We start from the raw sequence: 19,234 nt of genomic DNA, 5'->3' as shown, positions 1-19,234 counted from the left end.
ATCTCATATCTCAACTTCTTTGTTGTTGTTGTTGTTTTTCTTGTGAGATCCACAGGATTCAGAAAGGCAAAGCCAGGAAGCTCACTGTCTAGGCAGCTGGTCCAGATTGATGTTCAGTGAGGAGGACATCCAAGCTCCAACAAGCTGGAGTTCACTGTAGAGCCTGGGAAGGAAGTCTTAGACTCAGTGGTTCTCAACCTTTCTAATGCTAAGACCCTTTAATAAAGTTCTTCATGTTGTAGTGACCCCTAACCATAAAATCATTTTCATTGCTATTTCATAACTGTCATTTTACTGGTGTTATGAATCATAATGTAAATACTTTTTTTTTTTTTTTGGTTTTTCGAGACAGGGTTTCTCTGTGTAGCTTTGCGCCTTTCCTGGGACTCACTTGGTAGCCCAGGGTTTCTCTGTGTAGCTTTGAGCCTTTCCTGGGACTCACTTGGTAGCCCAGGCTGGCCTCGAACTCACAGAGATCCGCCTGGCTCTGCCTCCCGAATGCTGGGATTAAAGGCGTGCGCCACCACCGCCTGGCCATAAAGTAAATACTTTTGAAGATAGAGGGTTGTCAAAGGTTCTCGACCCACAAGTTGGGAACCACTGTCATACAGGGTTCCCGCAGGAAGCCCTTGGTGCTAGCTGCACATTGGGCTTTCAGAGTTCTAGCTTCTAACAAGGAGTGCGATAATTCCCTAAAGTTCTCCCCAAAATTGCTGCCTTAGAATGTACTTTGGACCCAGACTATATAGTGCTACAGCAGGTCTGGGGTTATGAAGGTCTGAAGCAGTGAGTTTTCCACGCACGACGCCGGCCTCCCTAGTGCTGGCAACTGAACAGGAGGTGGGAGTCAGAGTCCTAGGGTGCTCCTACTGGCTAGCCGGGAAGGGCGGAGCCCGAGCCGCTGCCCGCCCGGAAGCGCGCCGGCGGGAAGCTGGCGTGCAGCGCGCCTGTAGTGGCGCGGAGATCATCGTAGCAGGTACTCAGTGGGCGGCGGGAAGTTTGCTCCTGAGACGGAACCAAAGCTACTCCCTCCATGCCAACGGAGCCGCTCTCTGCGTTTCCCATATGACGGAGGTGTGAACTGGGAATTGTGGCGCGAGAGCCTCTTCTAGGGGCCGCGATGTGAGATGCTTGTCCTGGGACCCCCAAGTCCTCTTGGCTCCCCTTCGCACTGTTTACTGACCCTCTCATGCACAAGAGACGCCTGCAGTGGAAGAGGGTCCCTGGGTCCTCCCCAAACTGATGAGTGTGAAAGTTGAAGGTTGGCCCTTATTGCCAGAGCCCTGTAGGTGGGGTCAGGGATCACGTGGCCAGATTCCCCTTGGTCTAGCAGAATTCGCCTGGCTAGCTGTTCACAGAGCCTCCCTGCCTAGTCCCCCTCCCAGGCGGGAGGATCCAGTTCTCATGAACAGCACAGATGCAGGTCCTTGGGCTGCAGTGACCACTCCACTCTGTACCCTTCAGGCCCTGGGTTCTTGGGCCGGTGGTTCCAAGAGCTGCCTGTTTCCAGGCTGAGTTACTGTTACTCTGATCCGGAGAAGGAACTGGTCCCCTACAGCTCACTCCCCTCCCCTGCTTCTGCAGCTTCCTTCAGCCTTGCCTGAGCAGGCTTGCTTGGCAAGCTGGGACATGTCTGGTCCCCGAGGACCTTCCGTGGGTGATGGCTGCAGTGTTGGAGGGGCTGGAGCCGGAGGAAACTGCTGCAGAGGATGCTGCAAGACCCGCTGTGGAGGCTGTGGATTCCAGGCCCGGGGCACCTTTTCTCCTGGCCGGGAACCAGTTGAACTTGGACATACGCCCAGGGGGCTGCCATCGGCTGCAATACCTGTGTTCCCAGAAGCCCCCACAGCTGCTGCAGGTGGAGTTCTTGCGACTCAGTACCCACGAGGACCCTCGACTGCTAGATGACACCCTAGCCCAGGTTCCGTGGGGTCTGTTGCGCCTTCGCTCCCTGGTCCTCAAAGGTGAGTACCCTTACTCTTGATCCCGGCCTCATCTCTAGCCCTGCTTTGACTCTGCCTCGTGGTCCACAAAGGCCATCTTGTCCCAGCCCTAGCTCCAGACCTCTCTTCTCCCTGCATCTCAGGTATGAACCCTACCCCACCCCTGTTCCCTGTCCTCACCCCTATCACCTTCCTCCCCAAAGTGAGGCTGGCTGGGCGCTGTCTCCTGAGCCTGGGATGCTGAAGGTGCCCCGTTGGGTATCTGCAGATCCCAATTGTTCTTGGGTAATGCTGTCATCTGGTATGAGCTGGTGGTCTTCTCTGTCTGCTTTTCTGTCTTTCTCTGTCTCAATGGCTGGCCTCAAAGGGAAGCTTCCTTTCTACTGCTTTCTCTGGCCGTCAGGGCTGAACCGAGACTCCAACTCTGAGGGCTACCACTGTCTCCCCCACTTCCAGGGGGCCAGAGCCGGGGTGCCCTGGGTGCCTGCCTTCATGGTACCCTGACCACTCTGCCTGCTGGCCTGAGTGACTTGGCCTGCCTGGCCCACTTGGACCTGAGCTTCAACAGGCTGGAGACGCTGCCGACCTGCATCCTGGAACTGCGCAGCTTGGATTCCTTGCTCCTCTCTCACAACTGCCTCTCAGAGCTGCCCGAAGCCCTGGGGGCCCTGCCCACCCTTACCTTCCTCTCTGTGACACACAACCGCCTCGAGAGGCTGCCTACAACCCTGGGGTCCCTGTCCACCCTTCAGCGTCTTGATCTCTCTGAGAACCTTCTAGACACCATACCCTCTGAGATTGGAGACCTGAGCGGCCTCAGTGAACTCAATCTGGCCTCCAACCGACTGCACGATCTCCCAGCCTCCCTTGGTGAGTAGCCATGGTACCAGCTTTGGTTCACCAGCTGATAGAGACTGTCCCTCAGCCACTGCCCAGACCTCCACTCCCACGTGGGCCCCTGCAGCCCTAAAGTCTTGGGACTGGCGCGGCCTGTGAACCTCTATGGCTCCCAGGTGGCCCCTTGACTTTGCTTCCACCTCCTTGGTGGCCCACAGTTCACATGGCATCTTTGTCCCACCACATGATAGAGCCTGAAGCCTTTAGTGTGAGAGTCTTGTCAAGGTGCCCAGGGCCACCATGAGTGGACCTCTGCCAACCGTAAACCAGCACTTGCCTGCAGCGGGCCTACGGTCCCTGCGGCTCCTTGTTCTGCATAGCAACCTCCTGACCTCAGTGCCCCCTGGCCTGGCCCACCTGCCACTGATCTCTCGGCTTGATCTGAGGGACAACCAGCTCCGGGACCTGCCTGCTGAGCTACTAGACGCTCCCTTTGTGCGCCTGCAGGGGAACCCTCTGGGTGAAGCCTCTCCAGCACCCCTGAGTCCCCCAGGTAGGCCTGTCATGGGGCATGGCCGGGCTATGAGAGGATGAAGGCGTATCATCATCCTGACCACATGCCCGTCCCTTGTGCAGACATATCCCGGATTCCAGAAATGCCCAGGCTATTCCTTACCTCGGATTTGGACAGGTATCGGTGGGAAGGTGGCTGGAGGACGTCTGTCTACCCTGTGTCCCTGGCCACGTTGGGGCACCTTGTCTGTCTGCCCTCATACCTCTCTCCTCACTCAGCTTCCTTGTGACTCCCCATGGCTGTTCTGTGACCCTGGCCTGTGGTGTCCGCCTACAGTTCCCAGCAGGAGCCACCACCACACCCGTCACCATCCACTACCGACTGTGGCTGCCAGAGCCCCACCTGGTCTCTCTGGGACCTCATGACTTCCTGCTTAGTGGTGTTCTGGAGCTGCAGCCCCATGGGGTGGCGTTCCAGCAGGTGTGTTGAGGATGGGTAGGGGGCAGGTGTGGCCTAGGTCTGGCCCTCTCTCACACACTGCCATTGCCTGACAGGATGTGAGCTTATGGCTGCTCTTCGTCCCCCCGCGAGTCCGTCGCTGGCGTGAGGTCGTTGTGAGGACACGGAGCGACAATAGCTGGAATGACCTAGAGACCCACCTGGAGGAAGAGGCACCCAAGGTGACAGCTACCTAGGCCCTTGGGAGTGAGGGGACAGGTGCAGCCTGCCGTGATACCAGCCCACCCCTGCCCATTGTCTCCGCCTTAACCCCATCCTCCCACGTGTTCCAGAGGCTCTGGGCCCGATGCCAGGTGCCCCACTTCTCCTGGTTCCTCGTCGTTTTACGCCCAGTATCCAACACTTGCCTGTTGCCACCAGAGGGAGCACTTCTGTGCTCTTCAGGTCATCCTGGGGTCAAAGTCACCTTTCCCCCCGGGGCCACAGAAGAGCCTCGGCAGGTCACCATGCAGGTATGGTCAAGCCCGTGCCCAGGGTGGCAGGAGGTGCCTCAGCATACAGGAAGGCACTCAGGTGGTTCTCTGTCCAGGTAGTGCATGTGGCCGGTGGAGAGCTGAGGGCTCTCCTGGAAGAATCAGAGGCATCGGTGAGTCCTCTGCTGTGCCTCTCACAGAGCGGCCCTCCCAGCTTCCTGCACCCTGTCACTGTGCAGTTACCCTTGCCCCCCGGTGTTACAGGTGAGGCTGCATGCCACAGGACCGAAGATGGGTGCTTGGAAGGGGAAGCTGCGTATAGAGGCTTCAGCCTTCTGCTAATTCCTGTCCAGGTTTCAGTCTGGACCGCTCCCACCTGCACCTGCTGTACCGGACACCCTCGACAACCACCTGGGACGACATCACCACTCAGGTGGCACTGGAACTCACTCACCTGTATGCACGTTTCCAGGTCACACACTTCTCCTGGTCAGTGTCCTCTAGCTTCCTCGGTCCCCCCTTCTGCCCTGCATCTGTATGGCCACACCTCAACTCCGGCACTTCCAGGTACTGGCTCTGGTATACCACCAAAAGCTGTGTGGGGGGCCTGGCACGGAAGGCCTGGGAACGGCTGCGTCTGCACCGCGTGAACCTCATCGCACTGCAAAGGCGCCGGGACCCCGAGCAGGTCCTGCTACAGTGTCTGCCCCGGAACAAGGTGGGGCAGCAGGAAGGCAGTGGGGTGACCTGAAGGCTAGGGTGGGTCCAGAGCTTTGGCCTCCAATCCCTGTGGGTGCTTCACAGGTGGAAGCCACCCTTTCCCGGCTACTGGATCGGTACCGCGGCCCCGAACCCTCTGATACCGTGGAGATGTTTGAGGGTGAGAAGTTCTTTGCAGCCTTTGAGCGGGGCATTGATGTAGATGCTGGTAGGTCTCTTCTCTGAGGGGCATTGGGGCGTGTGACACTTGGACACCCCCCCCCTACTGAGTTTGCCCCCCTCCGCAGACCGTCCAGACTGTGTGGATGGCAGGATCTGCTTTGTTTTCTATTCACACCTGAAGAATGTAAAGGAGGTGTACATTACCACAACCTTGGACCGGGAAGCTCAGGCTGTTCGAGGCCAGGTGGGCTGATGTGTCAGGACCCCCCAAGGTACCTGGACACCACCTGTAGACAGTTTTCCTGTCCCACAGCTGCTCTCAAATAATCACTCGGAGGCTTAATATTAATTATGAATGCCTGGCCAATAGCTCAGGCTTGTTACTAACTAGCTCTTACATTTTAAGTTAACCCATATTCCTTATTTACGCTCTGCCACATGGCTGGTACCTTTATAGCATGGAACATTCATCTCCTGCTCCCTCTGCGTCTGGCTGGTGACTCCAGACTCTGCCCTCCTTCCTCCCAGCATTCTCCTAGTCTGGCTCTCCTGCCCAGTCTCTTTCTGTCCAGCTATTGGCCAGTCAGCTTCTTTATTAAACCAATCATAGTGACATATATTCATGCAGTGTAAAGGAATATTCCACAGCAACCACCTGATCCTTCCCCAGGTGTCCTTTTATCGGGGTTCACTTCCCACAGAGGTGCCTCAAGAGGCTGAGGCTGCCCGGCAGAGGAAGGGCACAGATGCACTGTGGATGGCCACCTTGCCCCTCAAGCTGCCGGTAAGATGAGAGAGCCGTGAGCTGATATGAGGAGACAGAGTCCCGGGGTGACCAAAGACAAGAGGATGGGTTCAAGCTTTTACTGTATCCTTGTCTCTTGACAGAGACTCCGGGGGCCCCAGGGAAGTGGGCAGGGGACTGACTTCTCCCTGCTGCCTCTGAACCTGGGTGATGCGGAAACTGGTTTCCTGACTCAGAGCAACCTGCTGAGTGTGGCCTCACGCCTAGGTCCTGACTGGCCAGCTGTGGCCCTGCACCTAGGCATGCCCTACCGTGAGCTACAGTGTATCCGGCATGAATTCAGGTGAGCCTTCTGACTCCCAGCCTCAGCTTCAGGGCCATCCCTCAAACCCCGCTCCGACAAATCCCAGCTGAAAGCTTTCAAGGAGGTAGAGGCGGCGCCAACACCAGCCTGGAAAAGGAGGGTCTGGTCACGAGCCCAAGGAGCAAGAAACTCCTTTTTGAAACAGTGAGCCTCTGTATGTGGTGTGTGGTCCTGGGCAGAATACCTTCATCACCACTTTTTTCCTCTCCAAGGGATGATCTGGATGGGCAGATCCGCCACATGCTCTTCTCCTGGGCTGAGCGCCAGGCTGGACAGCCCGGGGCTGTGGGACACTTGGTACAGGCCCTGGAACAGAGTGACCGGCGGGATGTGGCTGATGAAGTACGTGCCATCTTGGAGCTGGGCCGCCACAAGTATCAGGACAGCATCCGGCGCACAGGGCTGGCCCCTGAGGACTCCACTCTGCCCGGCACCTCGGCTTCACAGACGCCAGAGTCTGCCCAGGCCTAGGCTCAGACTTAAGCTGCTGGCCTTTGACTTGCCTTGAGCAGAAGGCAGAGGCCCTTCCCTATCCTTCTACCTCATCGGTGTGGTACAAGTGTCCCATCATACCAAATCTCATGGTTTTGAAAGCTTGGTTTATTTACTTTTTGAGACAGGTCTTACTGTCTAGCCCAAGCTAGCCTCCAGCTCCCAGTGCACCTCAGAGATTGATTGACTTATAGGGTAGAGGGCAGGGGTGCCCAAGTGATCTGAAGCCGAGTCCCTGGGTGTGCCCACATTTCCTACCATGCTAAGTAAGGCCTGGAGTGATGGCCCAGTGGTTAACAGCGCTGGCTGCTCTTTCAGGGGACCCGGTTTCAATTCCCAGCACCTACGTGGTAGCTCACAACAGTCTGTAAACTCAAGTTCCAGAGGATCAGGCGCCTTCCTCTGGCTTCCACAGCACCAGGTACACGTGGTGCACAGACATGCACGCAGGCAAAACATCCATATACATAAAATAAAAGCTATTTATTGTGCATGTGTGTATCAGGGAATAACTTTGCAGAGGTCGTTCTCCCCTTCCATGTAGTCCCTGGGAATGAACTCGGGGTCACCGGGCTTGGTTGCAAATACCCAGTGAGCCCTTTCCAGGCCCTCGAACTGTCTTCCTCAGGGATGGGGAGGAGCCATTCTGCATAGTAACCAAGCAGCAGGTGTGGATACAAAGTCACCTGTGACAGAACCGTGCATAAGCCCTGCCCACCAGGGTCTCATGGGCGGTGTCTAAGGAGCATCTATCTTAACGCTCTGGGACCAAACCTCCCCCGGGCCACCCCCTCCGCACGCACGTTTCCTGCCACCTGTTCTTGGTCTCTTAACCCGGCTTGGCGTGGGAAGACCACAGAGAGGGCCCTAGGGTTATGCCAGAAAGCCCACCCCCGCTCAAGGGTGGCCTGAGGCTGTGGTTGGTGGCAGTGGCCACGCCGGCCGGGAGGGGGAGCCGACAGCAGCGAGGGCTTGGGGCGGAGCGGGCGCGCCTCCGAGAGACGCGCCTCCCAGCTTAGGTGCAGGCCCGGCGCGCGGCACAGCGGGGAGGCGAGCCCGGCGGTGGCGGCCGTGTGGTGAGTGCTAGCCAGCCCGTCCGTTTCTGCGGCGCCCACCCAAATCTGGCTGGGTTGCGGGGAGGGAAAGGGTGGCCCTGGTGACTGGGAGAGGTGACATCCGTCCAGACACTGCGTCTCCGGCGGAGCCTGGACCAGCGGGTACCCCCACCGGCTGTCTCTCGGGTGTGGAAGGCCGTGCTCGGTCCCGGCGCGGCCGGGCGCGCTCCCCGCGCACACGTGTCCCAGCAGTGTGGAAGCCTCAGAGCTGATGCTGGGTTGGTTTTGGGGGGGTCTTTTTTTTTTTTCTGGCCGGGGGTGGGGACGCAGCACACGTGGAAACCCGTGGGCACGTTCACGGTCAGAGTCCGCGTTGTCTGGCTGGAGATAGCGAGGCCAGCTCAGCCCCAGCCGTGGGGTCGAGGGTATGTGTGATCTGACGTGGAGCAGAGGATGTGCCCCCATCCCTGGCTTTTCTCTGTAGGTCGGCTGGGGGATCTCGCAGCGGGAGATCTCTCTGTGGCCCTTCTAGCATGCTAGGCGAAGTTAACCTCGCTAAGAGGAAGGGGTGAGGGAGACTGGATTGGGGGGAGGGGCACGCCGGTGGTGGGGCTCAGCCCCAGACCACTTTTTTTCCTTCCTTCCTTCCTTCCTTCCTTCCTTCCTTCCTTCCTTCCTTCCTTCCTTCCTTCCTTTCTTTCTCCTTTTTCTTTTTCTTCTTTTTTTTAAATGTGACGCTGGCTGTCCTGGAACCCTCTCTGTAAAACCATGCTGGCTCAAACTCACAGAGATCCCCCTGCCTCTGCCTCCTGAGTGCAGGGTTTAACGGTGGGCGCCACCGCTGCCGCCTGGCTGCTTTTCCTTTAGATAGGAGATGGACAGCTTCATTCATGGAAATACGGGAAGAAGCTGTATGGAGCTGTATGCCAAACTGATCTTTCTCAGTCAGCATGTGGCCTGACTAGGGAAGGCTGGGACAGCTAGGCAGACCGCTCGAGATCCTCTGCAGCTAGACTGGACAGTCCGGTTTCTATGGTAACATAGAGGGTGCTGAGGGAGCCCTGACAGCTGTCTCAAACTGATGTGAGTTAAGGAACAACAGCAAAAAGCCCTTTAATCCCAGCACCAGAGGCAGAGGCAGGAAGATCTTAGTTTGAGGTCAGCCCTGGTCTACAGAGGGAGATCAGGACAGCCAGGGCTACACAGAGAAATCTTGTCTGGATGGGGGGGGGACAACAAGAAAAAAAAAAACCCTGGGGGTCAGGGAGGGAGAGAACAGCCCAGAGGGTCCCCTTGCCTGTTGTTCCAGGCAGCAGAACCCCCTACTCCCAGCTCAGAGACTGTCCTCTGTGGCCTTTGTCTGTTTTGTTTAGTTCTGGGTGCAGGGCTGACTCAGCCCCTAGGATCTCGTCCCTGCTGCCTTCAGATGGTCTCTCTGACTTCCAGGACACACACACAACAGCCACGTGTCCAGACCCCAGATGTGAGGGGAGACAGCATCTGAGGGGCAGCAGGCCCACTATTCCTGAGGGCAGAGGCGTGGGGAAGGCTGGGGCCTCCCCTGGAGAACTGCTGTAGCTAGTGTCCACTCGGAGCTTGGTATGGGGAGGGAGAAGTCAGACTAGAGAGGTCAGAGGTCAGGCCTTCGCCACGTACCAGGCTTAGGAGGGACAGGTACTCTTCCACTGAGGGGCCTGGTGTGCAGAGGTGAGGCAGAGGGCAGAGGGCGCCTGGAGTCCCGCCCCCATGTCCTCTGGACCTGCCAGGTGAGCAGGGCCTGTGCTTGGCTGGCCTTTGAAAGTTGGGCATCCCTTCCTTGCCCTTTCCAGAGAACAGGTATACATACCTTCTGATGCTCTAACCTGAGGTTCCCGGATGGGTACATGATGGGTACACCTAGGTCTCACAGCACAGTGGATGTTGACCCATTTCTCAAGGTCACGTGTGGACAGGTCCCTACAGGATGTCCCATTCCCTGTGTTCATCCCATAGGCTGCAGATAGAAACCTACTGAGTGGCCTGAGAACTTGGTGGCCGGGGAGCTGGGGTCCCTGTGGGTAGGCAACCTGGGTCTCATGGTTAGTCTGGCCCTTCTTTAGACCCCAGGCTGGGCCCAACCCCCCGGGGCCCCCAGAAATTGTCTCACCCCTCTCTGCCTTTTCCCAAAGCTGCAGAGATTATCTTGTAGCCCAAAGTGAAAGAGAAAGTCCTCCCCCCAGGCCCGCCCCGCCCCGCCCCGTGGCCAATCCCTGTAGCCTCTCGCCTCCTCCCCCTGGCCAGCCTCTTGATCTCCTCAGTGAGCGCGCTTGCTGTGGAGCGGTGGTGGAGGAGCCGTTGTGTGCACTGTGGGGTGCGCTCAGGGTGAGCAGATCCCAGCGGCGGCTTGTGTGGGGAGAGGTAGGTAGCAGGTCCAGGGTCGCAAGTCCTCTGGGGGGTTCTATCGTGTGAGACAGCCATGTGACCCCATGTGGCAGCAGTGAGGATACTAGCCTGTGTGTGACAGCTGACCTCTGAGGGCTCAGGGAGATACACAGGGGAGGGAGGACCCCGGACTCCTGGAACGCACCCCAGCTTAGCTGTTATGATTGTGTGTCCCTCAGGGGATGAAGAGGCTGGCTCTTGGATTCCCGACTTTGCTGCTAATAGAAGAGACCCTTCTCCCACCCTAAGGGAATAGGGTGTACCAGCCACAGATGCCTTAAGAGACAGACATCCCTCTGCTCCCCCCCCCCATACCTTGTATTCCCGTCCTGTCTTCCCCGAGTCCTTAACCCTAGGCTCCTGTGTCTTTGGGGAGTGAAACACTTCCCTTGGGAAATGGACAGGAAGGTGGGCAACCAGCTCGGTGTGGGTGGGGAATCTTGCTTCTCTATGGGAAGAGGCTCTGTAGCCCAGAGTGAGCTGTTGTGGAACTGGGTCTGCTCTGCCCAGGGGTTCCACAGAGGAAAAACCACCACCGCCCCATCCCGCTGAAAGCGGCAGGTGCTAGGTGGGAACTGGTTACCACAGCTCAAGTCCAGGATCCCAAAAGTACCACTGCACTAAAAGGCACCTGGCCCTTTAAAAGCTGGAGCTTGCCTTCTCTGCGTGAGCATATGCGTGTGAGCGTGAGTTCCTGGCTGCCTGGGAGGACGCCACGGGGAGGGCATTGAAGGAAAGCCAGGTGGCCCCAGGGATGGGTGGCCTCCCTTTCTTCATCTACCCCCGCCCCCAGGGTATCTCCAGGGCACCTTGATGGCTGCAACCTGCAGCGTGGTGTCTGGGGAGTGAGGGGCTTAGTGCCCTTGTAAGATGGTCGGTGGGTGGGGAGGCTTCTTTCTCTGATAGGTCCCCATCTGTCACTCATTCTGTCCCTTCTTCCTTTCAGGTGGCAGAAGTCTTGAAATTGCTCTGAAGGTGAGGACGTCCCCTCCCCCACCATCAGCCACCACCGCCAGCCACCCACATTGTCCTCCTCAGCCCCTCCCCATCAGTGCCTCCACTTACATCGCCTGGCCTGAGTCAGCCGCCTGCTCCACTTGGTGTAAATGGCTGATAAGCAGATCAGGTTAGAGGGACCTCCACCCCTGGGCTTCAGTCTCCCGCTCCTTTCTCCCCCTCCCCAGCATGACCTCCCCATCCCCCTGTCCTGTGGTCGAGGATGTTAATCCTGACACTTGACCCTGCATACACAGCCTGCCGGCCAAGCTCATCAATGGTGGCATCGCCGGGCTAATCGGGGTCACCTGCGTGTTCCCCATCGACCTGGCGAAGACGCGGCTGCAGAACCAGCAGAATGGCCAGCGCATGTATGCCAGCATGTGAGTGAGAACGGCGTGTGAGGGATGAGGGCACGGCCTCCACCTTTGACCTCTGCTCCTGCACCCCGGGTTTGATAAAGGGTAGGACGGGCCTGACACAGAGCCTGTCCCTGGCAGAGTATTTGGCTTCTCTGTGGGCCCTGGATGATCATACTGGGCAGAGAAGGTGCTGGCTGCCCTTGCCTGACTCAGGGCCAGGGTCCAGCTGGCCACAGCTGATTGCCATCCCCTTGGCTACAGGTCTGACTGCCTCATCAAGACCATCCGCTCCGAGGGCTACTTCGGCATGTACAGGGGTGAGGCTTGGGACCGGTGACGGGGGAGGGGGGGTCTGGCTGGGAGTAGGGTCAGGGATGCATGCCTGGGCTTGGTCTGTAAGTATGGACATGTTAGGTGTTGCTGGTAGTGCCTGAGCATGATGGGAGCATCTGCCAACCCCTTAGTGCTGGGAGAATTGGATGTTTGAGGGGATTTCTTCTGCAGGGTGGTGGGTCTGAACACTCTCCTGTCCCCGGCTGGTAGAGCAGAGAGGATATGCTTCTGTTTCTCCATCTTAGCGCCTCACATCTCCCCCTGACTTTATGTGACCAGCAGGACCACATCTGTGCTTAGAGAGCAGAGCAGGGGGCATTATGCAAAGCGGCTTACAGAACAATCCCTGAGGGTGGCTTTGCCCAGATGCTGAGCTCTCAGCTCGGATCGGCCACCCATCCCCTGCCTTCCCTGAGCCCTGACCCACACTGTGCTCCTGCCTGTGGGAGCACCTGTCCCCAGGAAGGAGGCCCACCGAAGTCTCTGGGGGCCTGCTCCTCCCTGCCTTTCAGGAGAGGTCTGTTCTGCCAAAGGCAGAGACAGATGGAGGTGGAATTCTGGGGATGGCCCAGAGAGAGGAGAGGGAGGACACAGCGCCACCCCATCCTGCCTGGTTCCCGCCTGCCTGGCACAGAACAGGCCCATATGTGGGTGAGAGGGCAGGAGGCTGCAGCCAAGGAGTGCCGGGCAGGGCTTTGCCAGTGTGGAGTACAGCGCTAGCCCAAAGCCTCCCTGACCCAAGCTACCCAGCAAGTCTCTCCCCACCTGACCTGCCTCTGTCCCCCCAAGCCTCAGCTGACCCCCCTATGCCCCACAGGAGCAGCAGTAAACCTGACCCTGGTCACCCCCGAGAAGGCCATCAAGCTGGCAGCTAATGACTTCTTCAGACACCAGCTCTCTAAGGATGGGTGAGAAGCTCGGCCACCCTGGCTGCTGGGGCCCAGGTCCAAGGCAGGGTGTGTTGCTAATCTCACCCCTGCCCCAGCAGTCCCCTAAGCTGGTATCAGACCTCCCGGGGGCTCTTCGGCCTCAGTCCCATTGCTCCACATCCCTGACCTTGTGAGGGCGGGCGCTTCCCTGCTGCCCACGTGAGGAGGTGCAAAGCAGCTGCTGAGTCAGTGGCAGCTGGCCCCTAGCCACTGTCTGCTGCCAGAATTTGGGGGCACGAAGCAGCCACCCCATCACTGGAGTGATAGGGCTACAAGGTTGGCCCCTTCCATCCCCCATTTCTCTTTAGGAGCCCTTGCATTTGAGGTCATCTGTCCTTTGGGCTGGATGCCTATAGCGGGAGGGTCTGGAGCCCAGGGCTGTGCCCCTATGGGACCTTGACGGTCCCCATCCCCCTTTACACCTGTGAAGCAGACAGTCGCCGCCCTGTGTTGGGAGCTATCTCTCACCACCTCAGTCACAGCCCTGCCCCTGCCCTATAGACAGAAGCTGACCCTGCCTAAGGAGATGTTGGCAGGCTGCGGGGCTGGCACCTGCCAGGTGATCGTGACCACCCCCATGGAGATGCTGAAGATCCAGTTGCAAGACGCAGGCCGCATTGGTAAGGTGCAGGGAGGGGACCGAACCTGGGTGGGGACAACAGATAGACCCTGTCCCCTGCCCCTTCCCCAAGCCAGGAGGAAGAGACCAGAGATCCTTTCTCACCAGCTGCTCAGAGGAAGATTATGGCTGCCCAGGCTCAGCTCTCGGCTCAGGGAGGGACCCAGCCCCCAGTAGAGACTCCAGCTGCTCCTCGGCCCACGGCCACCCAGCTGACCCGTGACCTGCTGCGGAACCATGGCATTGCTGGCCTCTACAAGGGACTGGGGGCCACGCTGCTCAGGTAGAAAGATGGGCACATGGGAGGAAGAGGTCTGCAGGCTAGCCCCTACCACCAGCATCACCCCCTCCCTCCCTCCCTCCCTCCCCACAGGGATGTACCCTTCTCCATTGTCTACTTCCCCCTGTTTGCCAACCTGAACCAGCTGGGCCGCCCATCGTCCGAGGAAAAGTCACCCTTCTATGTGTCCTTCCTGGCAGGCTGTGTGGCTGGGAGTGCAGCCGCCGTGGCTGTCAACCCCTGTGATGGTCAGTACTTGGGTCTGGGCCCCGGTGGGGGTTGGGCAGGAGGCTAGGTCCCTATAATGACTCATATGTCCCTTGTAGTGGTGAAGACTCGGCTTCAGTCACTTGAGCGAGGTGTCAATGAGGACACTTACTCGGGGTTTCTGGACTGTGCCAGGTGGGTCCCATGAGCTGGGGCAGGGCTGAGCTGGGCTGGGCTGGGGCAGGGCTGGGCAGGGCTGGGCTGGGCATCAGTTCTGACCTTCCACTCCTTTACAGGAAGATCTGGAGACACGAGGGCCCCTCGGCCTTCCTGAAAGGCGCGTACTGTCGTGCGCTGGTCATCGCCCCGCTGTTCGGCATCGCCCAGGTGGTCTACTTCCTGGGCATCGCTGAGTCCCTGCTGGGACTGCTGCAAGAGCCCCAGGCCTGAGCCCATGGCTGCTTCCCCCCAGCCTATGGGCTGGGGCCAGAACAGGGTGACCAGCACAAGCCTGAGGAGGACTGGTCTCTCCCCGGTCCTCCTCCCCATCAAACAGGAAGGCAGGGGGAGGGTGCAGGATCCACATGGGTGGTGCACACATAGGCCCCCATGGGGTCCTGAGGGACAAAAAAATTGGGATCAAGGTCTTATTTATGTAGAAAATGCAGAAATCTGTACATTCCTCAAGCCAGTCCCGTCGAGCCAGTCCCGTCCCATCGCTGTACCCCAACCCAGTCTCACCTGGCCTGAACACCCCCTGAGACAGAGCTGGTCTCTGGGCTGGGGCCCCCAGGCCTGGTTTTGGCAGGCAGACCCTACCCTGTAGTCCACTGGCTCCGGTCTCCGAGGCTCGCCTGGTCTACAAAGGGGACCCACACACAAAAACTTATTTATTGAATTTGCTGTGCCCACGTGGCTCTCTGCCTGTCCTCCGTCCATCAGTCTGTTCGCCCATGCTGCTCCTTCTGCCTCAACCAGGACCCCACTCTGCCTCCTCAGCCAGCCTTACAGGAGGACTGGAGTGTTCTCTCCCCGTGTTAAGCTAGGATTCCCAGGCTGGGTGTGCTGCCACATTCAATTCTGATCCCAGGCACCCCACACATGCTCTTCCTGGTGAGCCTTTGGGCCCCCACCCCGTGTGGGACCCAGATTGCTTAAGTTCTTTGTGTGCCTGTGACACGGGGCGGGTTGCGCCCCTGCCCCGCAGCAGACAGCTGCCCAGGCTGCATGGGCATTGGCCCCTAAGGGCAAAGTTGCCTTTCCCTATGGAGTCAGGCATCCCGTGCTTGTGTGCTGTGTGCCTCAGGTCTTCTGCTGACCCCGTCCAGTCATTTAGTTCTCCAGCCTGGTAACTCTTGTGATAGAGCCCTAACTCCTGGACAGAGATTGCTTGTGGGGGAAGGGCAGGCATGAAGGCCAGTACGGAGCCTGGGCCACCCAGCTCTCGGGGCCTCTCTGCCCATATTTGGGAAGCCCCGCCCTTCCAGCCCTGGATCCTCTGTTCTGAATCAAAGCCACCCTCCTCCCCTGCCCTGGCCATGTGATTGTGTTTGGTGATTGACTGAAGTGCTGGTGCTGTGTCCCTCAAGCCCAACCCCCTCCATGGAGGCCCCTTCCCAGTGACACTACCTGGGGCTCAAGTCTGGGCCATCCCTATTTCACGGTTGCTCCTGGGAGCCTCCCCTCCTACCATGTCTGTACCTTGAAAGCTGCTGCTGCTGCTTACAGAATTATATTTTTTTCTTTTGAAGAGTTTAAGAAGTTGTAACTTTTTGTGTCTTGTCATGTATAAGATAAATAAATATTCTAAATAGACGATTGCTTTCAGAGTCTGTGCATGGGTGGGTGGGACAATGAGGAGAGGGTGGCCACGGTTAGCCAGACCCTCTCGTCTGCAGACCCGAATTGCCAGGTCTCCACTCCTGCAGACCCACTTTGGAACCACCTCCTTCCTACCTCACAGTCTGGATAGGGTGCAGGCAGGAAACATTGCGCGCCCGGTCTCTTGGTTCAATCTCCTTAGATGTGAGAAGTGGAGCTAGGCGTAGAGACACCCTACCCCACCCCCAGGGTTCCCAGGGTGGAGCAGGCAGGCGTGGCCCCACTGACGCAGCCGCTGTCGCTGTTACCCGCTCCTCCCCTTGCCTCTGGTCCTCCGGTCCTGCGCCCAGAGTGGTGCATTGTGGGAAACTCCTGAGCACTCCTCGGTATCCGCAGCCGCCGCCCGCTGTCATCCAGCCCGAGAAGCGAATGCGCAAAGAGAAGCTGGAGGCCCAAAGGAAGACGTAAGACGACAGGCCCTTCCAAGGGCGGGCCGGGCCGGGGAAATGGGGTGGGGTTGGGGGTGCCGGATCTGGTGACCAAGCAGTAGTGTTTCGGCCCTGAAGGTCACCGGGGTTGTGGTGTGAGCACCTTACTCTCCCGGGCTCAGCAGCCCTGGGGAGGCAGAGGAGGAAACTGGAAGAATAGGATATAAGTGCAAGCCAAACGTAACCAGGGCCAGCTCTGCTCTGTGCAAACTTGATTCCCAATGGCTACGGTCTCTCCAGAACTGCGGCATGGAGGGGACGCCAGGGTTTCCTAGGAGGTGGGCAGTATCTGGGTTTCTGCATTGGTCATCTCCATCATGGTGTGACCTTCACATGACCTTCAGTGTGTTCATTTCGCCGGGTAGGGGGCTTGGAGCTTGAGATCTGGCTTCTCAAAGTGCCTCCCCCTCCCTCTATATGGGCCAATTGCTCTCCCAAGGTGGAGGCAGACAGGTGGTCCTGGGTCTTCCAGACAGGAGTCTCTGTGGGGCAGGGTAGCCAGATACCAGCCTTCCCAGCTAGAAAATCAAGGTGAGGCCTTTCCATAGCCTGGGGCCGTACTCTGTGCCACCCCACTCTGTGCTGCTGCCAGGGACCCTCTTTCCTCCCACAGCACAGCCTTGAGCTCATCAAGGAACACTTGCCCTTGAGCTGGATGAAACCGAGGCCTGTGCTGGGGAAAGGGCACTGGATCTCAGCTGGGTGGGGCTGATGGCTGACCAGAAGCACAGGCTAGCAGATTCCCAAATGGCTTCTCTGCCTCCATTTTATCACTGTCTTGTCCTGATAGTCCTGGTGACCTGGATCCACTCTGCCCCTGACAGAATCCGAGAACGTAGACTCTGGGCCCCTTCCCCTGTCCTTCCCTTCTTCTCAGACTCTGGTCAGGCTGAGAACAAGGCTCCACCGCATCCCGTTCTGTAAAACAGCGGCAAGCCCCCAAGAGAGCACTCAGCTCTGTCAGAGCTAACCATGGCTCCTTCCTGCCTCCCTTGAGCACATACTCTCTCTTCCAGTTTCCAGGGTTAGATCCCTATGTCTGCAGCAGTGTGGGTAGACACGGTGCATGTGAAGCAAGACTAGGTAATAGGTGAGGAAACTGAGGCTTCTGGTCCTCCCCCCTCCCAACTTCTCAGTAGTTGGAGAGGCTTCCCCAAGAATGGTCAGAAGCAAATAGGGGCCAGGCCTTGGAAGAGGAGGGATGGGGCTCTCAGGATGCTCCCTAGCTGGAGTTCCTGGAGAGTCCAGGGAATTGAGACGGGTATCTCTAAGGGGCAAGGGCAGAGCCGGGCAAGCTATACGGAAAGTGCCTTGTCCCTGTTACCACCTCATCTGTGTCTCCCTCCAGACCTGTATAATGCCCAGAGGTGAGCTGTCCTGAGACACCGTGATCCAGCCACCTGCCAGTCCCCCAAGCCCCAAGCCAGCTGACAGCACACATTGACATGGAGTCCCGAGGAAAATCGGCCAGCAGCCCCAAGCCAGACACCAAGATGCCTCAGGCCACAGCTGAGGCCAAGGCCACTCCAGCCGCTGATGGGAAAGCCCCCGTGACCAAGCCTGTGAAGAAGGACACCCAAACAGAGAAGCAGGAGCAGCCAGCAGCCCCTGGGCCAGCTACTACCAAGAAGACGCCGGCCAAGGCAGACCCTGTACTTCTTAACAACCACAGCAACCTGAAGCCGGCCCCCTCGGTGCCTGCGGCCCCCAGCAGCCCCGATGCAACCTCAGAGCCAAAGGGTCCTGGGGATGGGGCCGAGGAGGATGAGTCCAACACTGGAGGCCGAGGTCCCTGGCCTTGTGAGAACTTGACCCCTTTGCTAGTGGCTGGGGGTGTGGCTGTGGCCACCATGGCCCTAATTCTTGGTGTGGTCTTCCTAGCCCGGAAAAAATGATGCCTGGTGTCCAGGTGGGGGCACAGAGCCACTTTCTGTACAGACCTGAATATATAGTGCATGCAAGGTCCTAGATACTTATCTATACATACACACATACATCTCTCTCACACACACACAAACACACACGCGCGAGTATATGTATGCTACATACATCCATGCAGCAGGAGAGAGACAGACAGGAGCCCATCTCCACTGACCCCAGCACATTCTCTCCCAAGTCCTGGGGCAAGAGCCCAGCTCTGCAGTTTGCAGGAAGCACTAGCCTGAGACAGAAGGGATAGCCTGGACTAAACACCTAGGAACAGATGCTGGGTGTGGCCTCTGAAAGATAAGTGGTGGAGTAGGCTAGCCCTGTGGGGATACTAAAGGGCAAGGCTGTTTCACTCTCCTCACTTCCCTTTTGTGCAGCTGGGGGCAGTCTGTCTGGGCCTGATGCAGGGGGACTGACCTGAGGAGGGAATTCAAATCTGCAGAGCTACCTCCACCCACTGTCCTCTGTGCTGGCTGAGTGGAAATGCAAAGCTTAACAGCTAAATTTGGGGTGGGATCCCCCCTTCTCTTTTTCAATATGTGCCCCAGGAGAGCTCCTGAGGCTAGGACCACCTTACTCCATGCCCAGAGCAACAATTGGGTTTTTTTGTTGCTGTTTTTTGGTTTTTGTTTTTTTTTTTTTTTTTTTTTTGGTGGGGGGGACGGGGACGGGACTGAAAGCCTGGCAGGGAGGTAGGAAATATGGAGGATCTACATTACAGTTGTGCCAGCCCAATACCCCCCAATAGACTGCCCTGCCTGCCTGCACCCCACACCCCCTCGAGTCTAACAGCGTATAAATGCAATAACACAGGTAGAGTAGAGCTGCCCGGTGGGGGGCAGTCACCCACGGCCTGCAGGAAGACCTGCTGTGCAGCCCCTCCGGAGTGCATCTGGCCCCAGCTTGCCCCTTGGTGTGGTGACGGTGGGCAGGTTTCCAGAAGGCTGCAGTGGGCTCCAGGGAAACATTGCCCTCACCTGGCCAGTGGCTGTCGGGACCTTGGGCCTGAGTGGAGGCTGAGTTTGAAATAAACTGTTACAATATAAAGGCTGGGCTGGTGTCCTCACCTGCATGGGGCTGGGAGG

The 19,234-nt window shown here is 58.1% G+C and overlaps 3 protein-coding genes across 15 annotated transcripts; all 3 read left to right on the top strand.

Annotated features, from left to right (window-relative positions):
* Positions 1-890: 890 nt before the first annotated feature.
* Pidd1 (p53-induced death domain protein 1) lies at positions 891-7,202 on the top strand. Of its 6 annotated transcripts, none has more exons than XM_076563703.1 (16): positions 891-976; positions 1,585-1,964; positions 2,400-2,813; positions 3,124-3,333; positions 3,417-3,471; positions 3,573-3,774; positions 3,849-3,974; positions 4,086-4,265; positions 4,343-4,490; positions 4,580-4,715; positions 4,794-4,944; positions 5,031-5,154; positions 5,234-5,352; positions 5,779-5,892; positions 5,997-6,196; positions 6,430-7,202. In XM_076563703.1, the coding sequence occupies exons 2-16, from the start codon at positions 1,661-1,663 to the stop codon at positions 6,686-6,688; spliced, it is 2,742 nt and encodes a 913-aa protein (XP_076419818.1). In that variant the 5' UTR covers positions 891-976; positions 1,585-1,660; the 3' UTR covers positions 6,689-7,202. The 6 variants fall into 6 exon arrangements, with proteins under 6 accessions (XP_076419818.1, XP_015851560.1, XP_042113458.1 ...); XM_015996074.3 differs by having other exon boundaries at positions 912-1,074; XM_042257524.2 differs by having other exon boundaries at positions 926-1,074; positions 3,288-3,333.
* Positions 7,203-7,666: 464 nt separating this feature from the next.
* Positions 7,667-15,726, top strand: Slc25a22 (solute carrier family 25 member 22). Of its 8 annotated transcripts, none has more exons than XM_006977226.4 (10): positions 7,667-7,785; positions 11,132-11,311; positions 11,439-11,564; positions 11,805-11,860; positions 12,694-12,784; positions 13,307-13,425; positions 13,533-13,707; positions 13,798-13,952; positions 14,031-14,106; positions 14,208-15,726. In XM_006977226.4, exons 2-10 carry the CDS (start codon positions 11,292-11,294, stop codon positions 14,359-14,361), a joined length of 972 nt encoding a protein of 323 aa, XP_006977288.1. In that variant the 5' UTR covers positions 7,667-7,785; positions 11,132-11,291; the 3' UTR covers positions 14,362-15,726. The 8 variants fall into 8 exon arrangements, with proteins under 8 accessions (XP_006977288.1, XP_015851563.1, XP_015851562.1 ...); XM_015996077.3 differs by lacking the exon at positions 7,667-7,785 and adding an exon at positions 8,015-8,189; XM_015996076.3 differs by lacking the exon at positions 7,667-7,785 and adding an exon at positions 9,757-10,125.
* Positions 15,727-16,062: 336 nt separating this feature from the next.
* On the top strand, positions 16,063-19,196 carry Cend1 (cell cycle exit and neuronal differentiation 1). The gene is made up of 2 exons (XM_015996068.3): positions 16,063-16,196; positions 17,569-19,196. Exon 2 carries the CDS (start codon positions 17,666-17,668, stop codon positions 18,113-18,115), a length of 450 nt encoding a protein of 149 aa, XP_015851554.1. The 5' UTR covers positions 16,063-16,196; positions 17,569-17,665; the 3' UTR covers positions 18,116-19,196.
* Positions 19,197-19,234: the final 38 nt, after the last annotated feature.

Source organism: Peromyscus maniculatus, chromosome 1, assembly GCF_049852395.1.
Source record: "Peromyscus maniculatus bairdii isolate BWxNUB_F1_BW_parent chromosome 1, HU_Pman_BW_mat_3.1, whole genome shotgun sequence".
In the NCBI taxonomy this organism is placed as follows: Eukaryota; Metazoa; Chordata; class Mammalia; order Rodentia; family Cricetidae; genus Peromyscus; species Peromyscus maniculatus.
The sequence above is the reverse complement of the archived record's forward strand: the minus strand, read 5'-3'. Positions and strand labels throughout refer to the sequence as shown.

Excerpts from the sequence above, each read along its gene's own strand:
- Pidd1 (XM_076563703.1), top strand. The coding sequence starts at position 1,661 with ATGGCTGCAGTGTTGGAGGGGCTGGAGCCGGAGGAAACTGCTGCAGAG. Across the intron at positions 3,472-3,572 it reads CTTACCTCGGATTTGGACAG|CTTCCTTGTGACTCCCCATG; the intron begins GTATCGGTGGGA and ends CTCCTCACTCAG. Across the intron at positions 5,893-5,996 it reads CCTTGCCCCTCAAGCTGCCG|AGACTCCGGGGGCCCCAGGG; the intron begins GTAAGATGAGAG and ends GTCTCTTGACAG.
- Slc25a22 (XM_006977226.4), top strand. The coding sequence starts at position 11,292 with ATGGCTGATAAGCAGATCAG. Across the intron at positions 12,785-13,306 it reads CACCAGCTCTCTAAGGATGG|ACAGAAGCTGACCCTGCCTA; the intron begins GTGAGAAGCTCG and ends CCTGCCCTATAG. Across the intron at positions 13,426-13,532 it reads GCAAGACGCAGGCCGCATTG|CTGCTCAGAGGAAGATTATG; the intron begins GTAAGGTGCAGG and ends CTTTCTCACCAG.
- Cend1 (XM_015996068.3), top strand. The coding sequence starts at position 17,666 with ATGGAGTCCCGAGGAAAATCGGCCAGCAGCCCCAAGCCAGACACCAAG.